At 41.8% G+C, this 12,813-nt stretch overlaps 1 protein-coding gene across 1 annotated transcript in view; it reads right to left on the reverse strand.

The window, feature by feature from the left end:
• The window catches only part of Vat1l (vesicle amine transport 1 like), a 153,641-nt gene that overhangs the window by 122,852 nt on the left and 17,976 nt on the right, over positions 1–12,813 (reverse strand). The window contains exons 2-3 of the mRNA XM_020162448.2: positions 9,812–9,941; positions 2,451–2,666 (exon numbers count right to left, since the gene is read on the reverse strand). Of these exons, the coding sequence (XP_020018037.1) occupies positions 2,451–2,666; positions 9,812–9,941 (346 nt within the window). The remainder of the gene's footprint in view (positions 1–2,450; positions 2,667–9,811; positions 9,942–12,813) is intronic.

Raw genomic sequence — 12,813 nt, forward strand, 5'->3', positions numbered from 1 at the left:
TGGGGGCAAGGGGAACTCACTGGCCTTTCCACTGTGGAAAGGACATTTAGGACTCTTTCATTTTTGTAAGACAGTGTCAACCCCTGCTCAGTTAGTTGAGTGCTCACATATATGAGTCTGCACTTGGCCAAAAATCTTTTCTCTAATGGTGACTTTGAACTGCTGAACCCCACCTACCAAATCTTGGTTGGGAGAAATGCTACTTAAGGAGACCTTCCCACCAAGAGACGGGGTGGTCCAGTCACACCTTCAATCTCTGTTAAAGATTAAGCCAGACCACATCCTCTGGCCCCAGTCTGTTTCCTTTCACTAAATTTTGCTTTACTTTAATGCTATTTGGTAACATTGCGAGCACAGTATAAGAAAAAGTTTCATAGCAATACTTGGATTTACCATAACTGTTTCAAAGGGGATGTTCATTGCTTTTCAGCACACATTTCTTACGGGACTCCACATGGCAATATTTCTCTAGTCTCCACCAGTACTAGTTATAACACATATAAAACCAGCTCCAGTAATGGCTTCGTCTCCATCAAATGAACACTATCTCACATGGATGATCATCCCCCTATTTTCACCCACCATTAGGAAGCTAAGGAACAAAACTGTTGTCCATTTCCTACAAAGCTTCAGGACCGACAGCCTGCATGATATGCACTAACTCATTTTCCTCCCCTCACTGTCCCTTTTCCCCAGTTTCAGAACTTTTTGTTGTTAGTGTCTACAAGCTCAGAATAGGCATCATACAAATTTCTGTTATTTCCCAAGGTTTTCTTTTTTATGTCTTTCTTTTTCATGTGAGACACATTTCCCTGACACATTCCTCTTTGTTCCAGGCAAGAAAAAAAAGAAACTTTAAAAATGAACAGAAACATCATCGATGTCAATGTATAAACATTGATCCTTGGCAGGACTGAGTTCAGCATCCCAGGAAAGACTGAAGCTTATGTCATAATTTGAAAACAAATCTCTAACTGCTCTATGCTCTATGCTGGTGTGTTCTATGCTGAGCACTCCAGGACAATAAATGCCAGCATTCTAAATGGCCTGCAAATTGCTGGGACTGAAATCTATCTCTTTTCTAAAAGGCATTTAGCTGTTATTATACCTTTTTTCATTTGCATCAGCAAATTTGCTGAAGCAATTCAATATATTCTTCTTAAGATTTCCCTAAATTTTCATGTCTTTGCCTTTATGGTTTTGGATGTGAGTTTGTTTTCTTGTAGAGGAAAACCAGAAATGTGTGTTACCCTGCATAGTGTTGTGATAGCTGTAAATTTAAAAAAAGGTTTTTTTTTTTTGCAGTACTGGGGTTTGAAATCAGGGCCTACACCTTGAGCCACTCCACCAGCCCCCCGTTTTTGGTGATGGGGGAGATAGGGTCTCGAGATAGGGTATTAAGAACTATTTGCCCAGACTGGCTTTGAACTGCAATCCTTCTGATCTCTGCCTCCTGAGTAGCTAGGATTACAGGTGTGAGCCACCAGTGCCCGGTTATAGTTGTAAATTCTTTTAAATCAATGTTAGCAAAACCTCCGGTGAAAGTATCTCTGAGATACTCAGTCATAAGAACTCATCTCAGAGGTCATCAAAACCCAGAATCACTGACTCAGAGAACCTTTCAAACCCTATTAGATGACATGTCAGGACATTGTCTTACAGATCTCTGCATCTATAGAGTCTAGAACACAGTATGTGTTCTGTTCTGTAGAGTTAGGGAATAGAACCGCCCACTCTCAGAAAAACTAGAGTTCTATCCAAGCCCAGTGGACTATGATGGGCACATAGTACTTGCCATGTGTGGGGCACACAATATGCACTGAATACAAACCATGGAAATGTCTGCCATCCCTGAACTCCAGAGCAGCAATTCTGAATTCTTCGCTTTCCCCCTTGGCAAAAACACACCTGAAAGGTTATGCACAAAGTCCACCCATGTGTAGCAATTCCATTTATGTGTAATCTTCAGGGTACCAGTACAATCTCTGACCACTTTTCACCCACTCAAGAAAATACACCAGAATAGAAAGGAGTAAGAATGTCATTAGTATAGGAACAATCTTAGACACACTGCAATTAATTGAAAAAGTAAATAACCCACCATTTTGACATTTCAACGAATATTAGTAAGATGTGACTGTAAGGCATCTCATGACAACTGGCACATTTCATCACAATACCAACACTGAGAGTGCTTCTCTACAGAAACCAGTTCTGGCACCCCTGTGTTCTCACATGTCATCTTGGAGACGTTCCTAAGCCTCTGAGAAACCATCTCTGAGGCTCACCCTATCCCCAGTGCAAATCATCTACAAGGGCTCCACTGTCCAAGTCATAGATTATTCTCCCTGGTGCTCAGAGTTCACTTAAGAATCCCATTGTCAATTGCATGTCACTCCTTTTCCACTATCATGACCTTGAGGAAGCTGAATCATGACTAGCCAACTTACCACTCCACCACCAGCTGAGTGCACAAGCACGGACATCCCTTCCCGGAGGTTAGCAACTTCAAAGAGCATCATGTAGGCTGTGACGAAGTTCACAGGGAATGCAGCCGCCTCGGGGAAGGTCATGTCATCTGGGATCTTGTAGACAAACTCCACTGGTGTGCAGACCACCTCTGCCCAGGCATTGTAATTGACAAATGCCATGACTCGTTCTCCAATCTGCATGTGGAGAAACACCAGGTTAGTGGATTTGCTCCTGACAAAGGTTCAAGGAGAGACAATAATTATTGGCAGCTGTCCATGACGCAGACTGGCAGATAGCATCACAGATAGCAGACTGGCAGATAGTATATGCTTTTCCTAACTCATATACTTGTAATCTCTATCCAAATTCTTCTGAGTTTCATCATTCTTTGATGAAACAAGTGACTTTTTGTACAGTTTCAGTAAGAATTCAAATAAACTAAAATACTTGAGTTATAAAACTTATTTCCTGCCTATCTATCTCATCTCCTATCCCTTCACCCCCAATCCAGGGGCTAAGGACCTATTCTGTCTATGAAATTCTAAGCACAGTTCAGCTGGTAGCAAAAGGGCAGGGCAGTGTCATGTCGTTAATAAAAGTAGTCGTAGTAATTAACATCTAGTGAATGGAATCAGAAAAAGGATTCAGAGTCTTCCTCCATTCTTGTAAAGCCAACTTTCATCTGATCACCTAGTACCCTTCTTTTAGGGCTTCTCAGGGATTTTAGTCCCCATAGCAAAGCATCCTGGGACTTACAGCCTGGCTAGAGAATGGATTTCTCCTGATGAAAGATATTTCTAAATTCACATTTGATCACAACAGAGATGCCGTAATTTATTGAACAGTAATAATGAGCCAGACTCAGTAAACTTCATTTAATGTCAGTTACTTAATCTACATGACATCCTCATGGGATTTTTATCCCCATACATGCATGGAATAAAATAAAGACAAGAAAGGTGAAGTCTCTGTCCTAAGGTCGCACAGAAGGTCTGTCTGATTCCAAGCATCTTTTCATAGCATCAAATGATCCCCTTCCAGGATTATATTTTTAATCCCTTTTTTAGTCTTAGTTTCTAGGGACTGGAGATACCACTGTAAATGATGTACCACTTATGCTTTCAGATTGTTTGCGTTCCTTGAAAATTTCATGTGGCAAGTGCTACCAGGGCTTAGAAGGCAAATCCATTTGGAAGGGATATTTTGTATAGAGAATGAAACCATAAGCCAAAAGCATGAAGCTATGATGGTGATGTTTCGGACATTGGTCCAAGATAAAAAAGACCATTATAATTATGTGTTGGGAAGGGTTGGTGAGCCAAGAGATTTCAGTGTAGCTTGGAGGTAAGCTTCTTGGAACCTTGGGAATTCGCCAGACTGACCAGTTCTGCATGTTTTGGAATGGGGTTATCATAACCTCAGTGTGTGGCCAACACAATGTCTGTAAGGACCCACTTGTACATTTATCCAGCGAATGATAAAGGAGAAAGAAACGGTCCATCCTGGCACTTTTCAGACCTGGATAATGAGGAGTTCAAGTGGATGAGACAGATGGGGACAGAATCAACAATACTCTGAGTGAACATGGACACCAGCTGCCAGAGCATCTGTCAGAGCTTGCCTGATTCAGGAGAGACACCCGAATCACAGAAGCAAATTGTCCTGCCCCAGTAGGAGGAGCAACACAAGAGTCTGGCCAGCTTGCTGTGAGAGAGAGAGAGGCAAGCTACTAATCATGGTGACAAGCTGATAGGTGGGCATGGAGGACTTTATCTCTCCTCTCATCTCCTTTCTTTGTCCTTGAGATGTGTGACAAAACATAAGCAGGTTCTCCTTCCCTGAGTCCTCCCTGAGATCTGGACAGGGAGAAGCCCTTGCTTGTGACTCATCTGTGAGTTATCTGTGGCTCCAGTTAACACCTGCCTTCTTTTCTCCTCCTCTCTCAAGCCTGTAAATAACCTGAACTCCTTGGCTACTGGATCAGGTTAGCCCTCCACCTTGGTTGTGTAAGCTGTCTGTCCCAGAGAGGAAACAAGAGGAAAATTGGCCTTCAATAACAAAGAGGCAGCAGAATATGGGAGTTAAGACAGCATGAGAAATGGAGATGGGGAGGATCATCTCACATGCTGTCCAGTACGAACTCCTGTGTCTCCCCCATGGCCACCCTGGAAAATTGGTAGGAAAAGCTCGGGAAATGCACACTCATACCCCAGGACCTTTGTGCCTGCTAGTGCTGAAGATGGCATTCCATTTCTTTGCTTTCCTTTGGCAAATCTTTGATTTTTCCTTCAAAGCTCAGCTCAGAGATCCTCTTTACTCTGGAGCATTCCCCATGACCACCCTTTCTTTTTTTTTTTTTCCTTTTTCTTTTATTAATCATATGTGCATACAAGGCTTGGTTCATTTCTCCCCCCCTGCCCCCACCCCCTCCCTTACCACCCACTCCGCCCCCTCCCTCTCCCCCCCCTCAATACCCAGCAGAAACTATTTTGCTCTTATCTCTAATTTTGTTGTAGAGAGAGTATAAGCAATAATAGGAAGGAACAAGGGTTTTTGCTGGTTGAGATAAGGATAGCTATACAGGGCATTGACTCACATTGATTTCCTGTGCGCTCGTGTTACCTTCTAGGTTAATTCTTTTTGATCTCACCTTTTCTCTAGTTCCTGGTCCCCTTTTCCTATTGGCCTCTGTTGCTTTTAAGGTATCTGCTATTAGTTTCTCTGCGTTAAGGGCAACAAATGCTAGCTAGTTTTTTAGGTGTCTTACTTATCCTCACCCCTCCCTTGTGTGCTCTCGCTTTTATCATGTGCTCATAGTCCAATCCCCTTGCTGTGTTTGCCCTTGATCTAATGTCCACATATGAGGGAGAACATACGATTTTTGGTCTTTTGGGCCAGGCTAACCTCACTCAGAATGATGTTCTCCAATTCCATCCATTTACCAGCGAATGATAACATTTCATTCTTCTTCATGGCTGCATAAAATTCCATTGTGTATAGATACCACATTTTCTTAATCCATTCGTCAGTGCTGGGGCATCTTGGCTGTTTCCATAACTTGGCTATTGTGAATAGTGCTGCAATAAACATGGGTGTGCAGGTGCCTCTGGAGTAACCTGTGCATAACCACCCTTTCCACAAAGCCAGAATCGGCCACTCTTCTTGGTGTTAATGTGTTTCAGTTTATTGCATACTTGCTTTGCACTGGCATTAAGTACAGAGCAAGTGTCATTGCATTTAGTCCCCTCGACAATCTGGTGCAGTAGCTTTTATTACTGTTCCCACTTTACAGACTGGAGACAAGCTCAGAGCAATTAAAAAGCATTTCTAAGGACTGGGCATGGTAGTACACACCTCTAATCCCAGCTCCGTGGGGGCGGGGACGGAGATAGGAGGCTCATGTCTTGGCGTGGACAAAAATGCGAGACCCTATCTGAAAAAACAAACTAAAAGCCAAAGTCCTGGGGTGTGGCTCAAGTGGCACAGCACTTGCTTAGCAAATGCGAGGCCCTGAGTTCAAGCCCTGGTACTGTCCCTCCTGCACCCAAAAGCATTCCCAAGACCACATAGTTGTAAGCGTGAATATAAGGCTTCGGCCAAAGTCCATCTGATTCCTTATACGCCCTTCATGACTGTGATGAACCCATTATGCTGGGTCATCTTTTCATGTGATTGATTCTCCCTCTAAGCGGTGAGCCCTCAGAGTGGAGAGGCCGAGTCTCACTGATTTATAGCTTCTTAATGCATGGCTCAAAGTTTGGTGCATAGTGAGAAATGGGTCTTTCTTTTCCACAGGGTAAAAGAGGGGCAGAAGTTCAACTCTGGAGAAGCTTCCAGTAATCTCAGAGGAAGCATCTCTAGGGTGAAAGGGGAAGACAAGTGTCTGGCGTTGAATAGAACTCCAGGAAACTGCAGGCCAGGGGAATGCTAGGAGCGGTCCTTATTCATAATCCTATGTGACATTTACCAAGAATCTGTCCCGAATCTGGGCTAAGTGCCTTTGTCTACCTGACCTTATAGAGCTCCCACAGGAACCCCATGAAGTGATTGAACTTCAAGAACAATAAACTATTATCATGCCATATACATGGATGGGAAAATTGAGGCTGAATGGGGAGGGAACTCCCAATTTTCCTCTTACTTGTTTCCTCTCTGGGACAGACAGAGGCAGAGCCAGAAGAATTCCAGTTGAGAGCTCTCTCACTTTTCCTTGTTCTACCTTTCTCAGCATTGCTAAGACGAGCTGTTCCTAGGGGAAGGCTTCGCTGACCATTTATGTTGTTGGAAAATGACCCACAGGCGATGGGGAACACTCCAGATAGTCCAAATATATAGGTGTGAGCATCACTGAATCTTTCTCTCCATGCAGTGGTGCTGGGTATCAGATAAATGCTGATCTTAGAGGGACTCGAAGGTGACAGTGGTTCTTCCAGTTGGCAGAAACTCCAGCCAAGACCATATGAATTGTTTTGTTGCCAATATTTGTGTAGAGGGAGAGCCAAGAAGCCCCTACAGTCACCTGCCTGTTGTCATTTCCTCCACGGTGCAGGTGGACATTCAGTCTGCCCAGGCAGGGGAGCCTGCCTTAGTCCACTTGCTACAGTATAAGAAATGGCTATAGTGTGTCGAGCCATAATACAGTTCTGCCCCTTCAAAGTAACAAAAGTTAAGGTGCTCAACCTGTCTGTCTCAGGCAATGCGTCTGCAAAACAGGTGTTGTCCTACTTCTCTAACAGGGCTCATTGTGAAGGCTGAATCATACAATATATGTGAACTCAACACTTATATCATTGCTTCAACAAGACACCTCAATTTGAGCCAGGCATGTTGGTGCACACCTGTAATCCTAGTAATCAGGAGGGTGAGGAAGGAGAACCATGAGTTTGAGACCAGCCTGAGCTACATAACAAGAAAATAAAAAAGATGGCCCAAATGAAGAAGTGCTCCTTTCTTGCCATGTTATCTTATTACATCATCCACTTTTATTTTTTTTGGAAGGCCTTATTCTGTCTGAAGTTACCTCATCCATTCATGTTCCATCTTTCTTGTCTATCCCCTTTTACCCTCAATTAGAATGTCAGCCTCAGGATGGCAGAGGCTTCTGTCCCTATGTCTAGAGCAGTATAGATTCTAGGTTCTCATTTAGTGTTGGTTAAATAAATATACCCAGAATATCACTAAGGGCACTGAAAGTTAGATTCTATTTCAGATTTTAGGCTCAAACATACATTTAAGTGTTTCTTAATTTTTTCAGAGGGGTTTCTCAAATTAGAATCTGATGAAAACAATAGTTTCCTTCCCAGAAAACAAGACAAAAACACACTCAAGGATGCAACCTCACCCGCTCCCAATATCAAAACATCTGTGACTCTCTTGCAACCCACCTATGAAAACCTCCAGGGGCTGTGGAAGCCAGGTTCTGTGCCCCTCTCTGAGCCTCCGTATCCAATGTGTGACACGGCACACATCACAGAATGCTAGTGTCAGGTTACCTCCAGACTCAGCTCTGCTCTACCCTCATGGAGTTCCAACTCCAACATGATCGAAAATCATAAGCCAACATTGTATGTGAAATATCTGTATTGGCTTTCTCCCATATCACACTCCAACTGGAAAGCATAGGTGGCTTCTTTTATTTGTTTGTGCAGCTGAAATCATTGGGGTGTGTGTGTGTGTGTGTGTGTGTGTGTGTGTGTGACAGAGAGAGAGAGAGAGAGAGAGAGAGATAGAGAGAGAGATTAAAATCGAAGGATGGGCTTGATAGTAGACAAGCCAGGGCTAACTAGAAGATAAATCGAATTTAAAGGAAAAATATATGTCATCAAGTATACTGTTATCCCTCTATATCAAGTTCAATAATATCCCTGTTTGCCGCTGTATTCCAGAATAGTTGGTGATTTGTTCAATGCTCAGGGTTAACGTGGCGAGCAGAGGAGTGATGAGATTTTTTTTGTATACAGCACTTTTGTAATGAAGAGACAATATGCCTCTGGTTAAAAGGCTAACCTGAAGCCAGAAAATGTACAGTTGTATGAGAAAAAGTAAAAACTCCTTTACTTCTTTCTCAGTGTCTTTTCTTTTGTATTATTGGAAACCACTGACACCAAGACTTCTAAGTGGGATGAGATTTCCAGACATTCATCATAATGAACTTGAAGCATATTGATATTTTCAGAGTACACTGAGGCCTAGATGCATGGAGACTGACAAGCAGACTCAAATTCAATTTGAAGGGCACTTTGGCATTGAATTTGATAGGGTTTGTCTTCATTTCGTCATTTTGTGTTGGGCTTTGCAGCATTTGGGAGTTGGGAGCAAGTGAAAAGACCATGGGATTCTAGTAAGAGTAAAAAGGCTTTGATGCCTGAACCTGGGTTCTAATGGTCCTTCTGATCTTATGGAAGGATCCCCTCTGCATCTCCAGGGATAGTAATTATCGTTTCTTGTGGGGTTCGTCAGGCTGAAAAAACAGATGGCTTCTCTGTGGACCTGGTTGTAGTGGGTTCCCAAATGCTAGCTCCCTTTGACCTCTCAAGCAGAGAAATTATGAGTGAGAGCACTTGCACTTGATTCACCATGGCTTTTTGATTCCAGATGACTGAATTTTATGCAGCTGATGGGTTCACAGTGTTTTGTTTTTTATAAGGCAAATTTGATTTGATCTGAATTATAGTGGTAGGAAGGTCATGCATCTTTTCACAAATTAAAAAGTGTATCATTACAGAGAATTTAAAACCTATATAAAAGTAGTCCTAATAATATAATAAATCTTGTACCCAAAGCTATCAATCCATGGCCAATTCTACCCCACTGTTTTATGACTCTTTGACTTAGATTTTTTCATCTAAAATTCTACTTCCCCTATCCTAAAACACTCAGAGATTTATAAATGATCACTTAAATGTTTCAGTTAAGTAAAGTTTTAAAAGAACCAAATTATAAAATATAGATGCTATTTCCCCTAAACTTATGTAATTTGTAATTGAGTTTTGAACCTGAGATGGCAGAGAAAAATGGGAACTGTGGATGGCCAAGGGACTGTGAGCACTTAATCTGAAGCAAAATACTCTTAATAGCTGTGTTACATGAATAAAGAAGATGACAAGATTTGTCCTGCCCAGTTCCCCAGCCTGTTGCCAGTAGCAACCGTGATAGTACATGAGGAAGTCATGAGTCTTTTGGAAAGTCCTATCATTACAAATGTTCCTCATAAAACCAAATAATAAGACCGAGAATAATGCATGGCTTAGGTTATTTCAAATACATTTTTGCAGAGGCTTTTATGGTCTCAATGGATTCCAGATAAGTATTACTCTTTCAATCAGAGTGAAAACATTACCTCGTATCCTTTCACACTGTCTCCCAGAGCTTCAACAATCCCAGAGCACTCAAATCCCGGCACCAGGGGGGTCTTTGGAGGGTTGTCAATATTCCCTTGTCGTACCATCAAGTCAATGAAGTTCAAACCACTGTGAACAGCAAGAATGGAAAGAAATCCAATATGAGATCCAAAAAAACCACTCGCCTGTCTTTTTTATTCCTTCCCTTCCCTTCTCTTTCCACCCTTCTTTCCCTTCCTTTCTTCTTCCTTTTTCTCCCTTTCTGGCTTGGTGTTCTTAAAAGTAACACCACTTAGCTAAATGTCATCAATAAAGCAAAATCCAATCATTTCTATGCAGATAAGTAATGCTTTTCTGGCAGAGAAAATAGTCACAGTTTCTAGTTTAATTCAAGAGAGCCCTTTTGTCCTCTCTCGGTATGTTTATTCTTACTTTGAAAACACATATTGACAGCCTGGTCATTACACATTGTAGCACTTAATCAAGGGTAAAAACTATACTGAAGACTGTATAAGCAGACACATGGAAAGCAGCCAGACACAATAACCACCAGCTAATCTAGGAGAAAGAGAAAGGAGACATAATTTAAAAAGGTCTCAAAACAACCAACATCTCTCCTCAATCATGGCACACATTTATTCTGGCACTATACATAAATAGCACCCACAATGCTGAATACCAGCCATCAAGAGCTGACTGATGGCTCAGAGAAGAGAAATAAAAGGGATGGCCTGATATATACGGGAATACTGGATCTAAGTTATCTCTGGATAAAGGAAATTACTGGGGTTTTTTTGTTAATACATTAAAAATAAGAATGTTATTAAAATGTATTGAAATCATCTCCATGGAAACCCCATACTTGAGTCCATTGGTAGTGCATGGAACTACACTTGGGAATTACATTCAACACTCAGTCTAACCCAAGGCTCATTAGCGTCTGCCCATAGCTTCTTTTCCAAGCAAGACGACTTGAAGTGTTTTTAAGCCCACCTTGCCTATTTCTTCCTCGGCTTCTTTGGAGTCAAGTATACATCTACTTGTACCTGTGTTCTCTAGTCTAGCTCATTAGTGTCATCCACACAGAATGGATGAAGGCAAAGAGGATGACTTCCTTGAAAGATGGGCTCAGAACTCACCACCTTCTCAAGGCTTTCCTGATCACAAATCAGGCAAGTTTCCCATATTGCCCCAGATGGTCCATTTCTTAAAGTTGCCCCTCTTGAAGGCAGCTGCATGCCTCACATTTCTTTGCTGCCAGAGTACCTGGTATGAAACTGGTCCAAAGTAATACACACAATACTCAAGTAACACATACTCAAGTAACTGAGTGAGGGGACAGTCATGACTATTCAAATTTTGTGTTTCTGGTTTGAGTACTAATCCCTTTAAAAAATCAGAGTAATGCATACATCTCTGAAATGTATGTGTGGACTTCCAAAGGTCCTACTTTGATGGTTAATAATTATTTAAGTCATTTATTTACCAAAATACTCTCCAGTAACATGAGCAGTTTAAGAGGTTGGGGAAGGTTACTCCAAAGCACCTGCACACCCATGTTTATTGTGGCACTATTCACAATAGCCAAGTTATGGAAACAGCCAAGATGCCCCACCACTGACAAATGGATCAAGAAAATGTGGTATCTATACACAATGGAATTCTATGCACCCATGAAGAAGAACGAAATGTTATCATTCGCTGGTAAATGGATGGAATTGGAGAACATCATTCTGAGTGAGGTTAGCCTGGCACAAAAGACCAAAAACCATATATTCTCCCTCATATGTGGACATTAGATCAAGGGCAAACACAACAAGGGGATTGGACTTTGAGCACATGATAAAAGCTTTAGCACACAAGGGAGGGGTGAGGATAGGTAAGACACCTAAAAAACTAGCTAGCATTTGTTGCACTTAACACAGAGAAACTAATAGCAGATACCTTAAAAGCAACTGAGGCCAATAGGAAAAGGGGACCAGGAACTAGAGAAAAGGTGAGATCAAATAGAATTAACCTAGAAGGTAACACACACGCACAGGAAATTAATGTGAGTCAACTCCCTGTATAGCTATCCTTATCTCAACCAGCAAAAACCCTTGTTCCTTCCTATTATGGCTTATACTCTCTCTACAACAAAATTAGAAATAAGGGCAGAATAATTTCTGCTGGGTATTGAGGGGGTGGGGAGAGGGAGGGGGCAGTGGGTAGTAAGGGAGGGGGTGGGGGCAGGGAGGAGAAATGACCCAAGCCTTGTATGCACATATGAATAAAAAAAAAGGGGTTAAGATAGTTTTAGGGCTGAGATGGGAAAACTTCAGCTGTCTATAAACTTTACTCCAATGAAATGGTCCATTTTCTGACACAACCAAAGAAACAAAGCATCAGTGTATAAGAATAAAAGGAATTTCTACATCCCCAAAACAAGCTCTCCAACTCATTCCATGCATATTTATCTGACTGTGTTTCCCTTTGTGTGAAAACTTATGATTTCCCAAGACCCTGACGAAGAAATGCCTGAAGAAATTACTCGACAGTTCTGCAAACACAGAAGCCCCCTGGAGAAGGCTTCATTCTAAACTCTTATTATGTGTCAATCACGATCCAGAAAGAGCGAGGCTTGGAGATTATAAGCTGAAAGCCAGCTACTTAAATCTCAGCAAAAAAGGCTAAGACTAACTTTTTAAGAGGTCTAGTTTCCTGTTATCCTCAGTAAAGTGTTCTGTGATTCCATCAGGTCATGGCAAATGCCACCTGTTTTCATGAGCAGGTATATCTTGAAAGTTATATTGTTAAGAAATATTAACACAAGGCCACACAGATGGCGAAACCCATGGACTTAAAGTTAAGTCTGTGTCTAATACAGGGGTATATCAAGCTATACACCTTCATGATTACAGCACCTAGTGGTCTCTAAGAAAATTTAATTTTTATCTGGAAACTTTTGTGGGTACAATGACTAATGACTCAGGCACACATGGGGGATAATCTTCAGACATCT

The sequence above is a fragment of the Castor canadensis genome, chromosome 15, assembly GCF_047511655.1.
Source record: "Castor canadensis chromosome 15, mCasCan1.hap1v2, whole genome shotgun sequence".
Taxonomy (NCBI): Eukaryota; Metazoa; Chordata; class Mammalia; order Rodentia; family Castoridae; genus Castor; species Castor canadensis.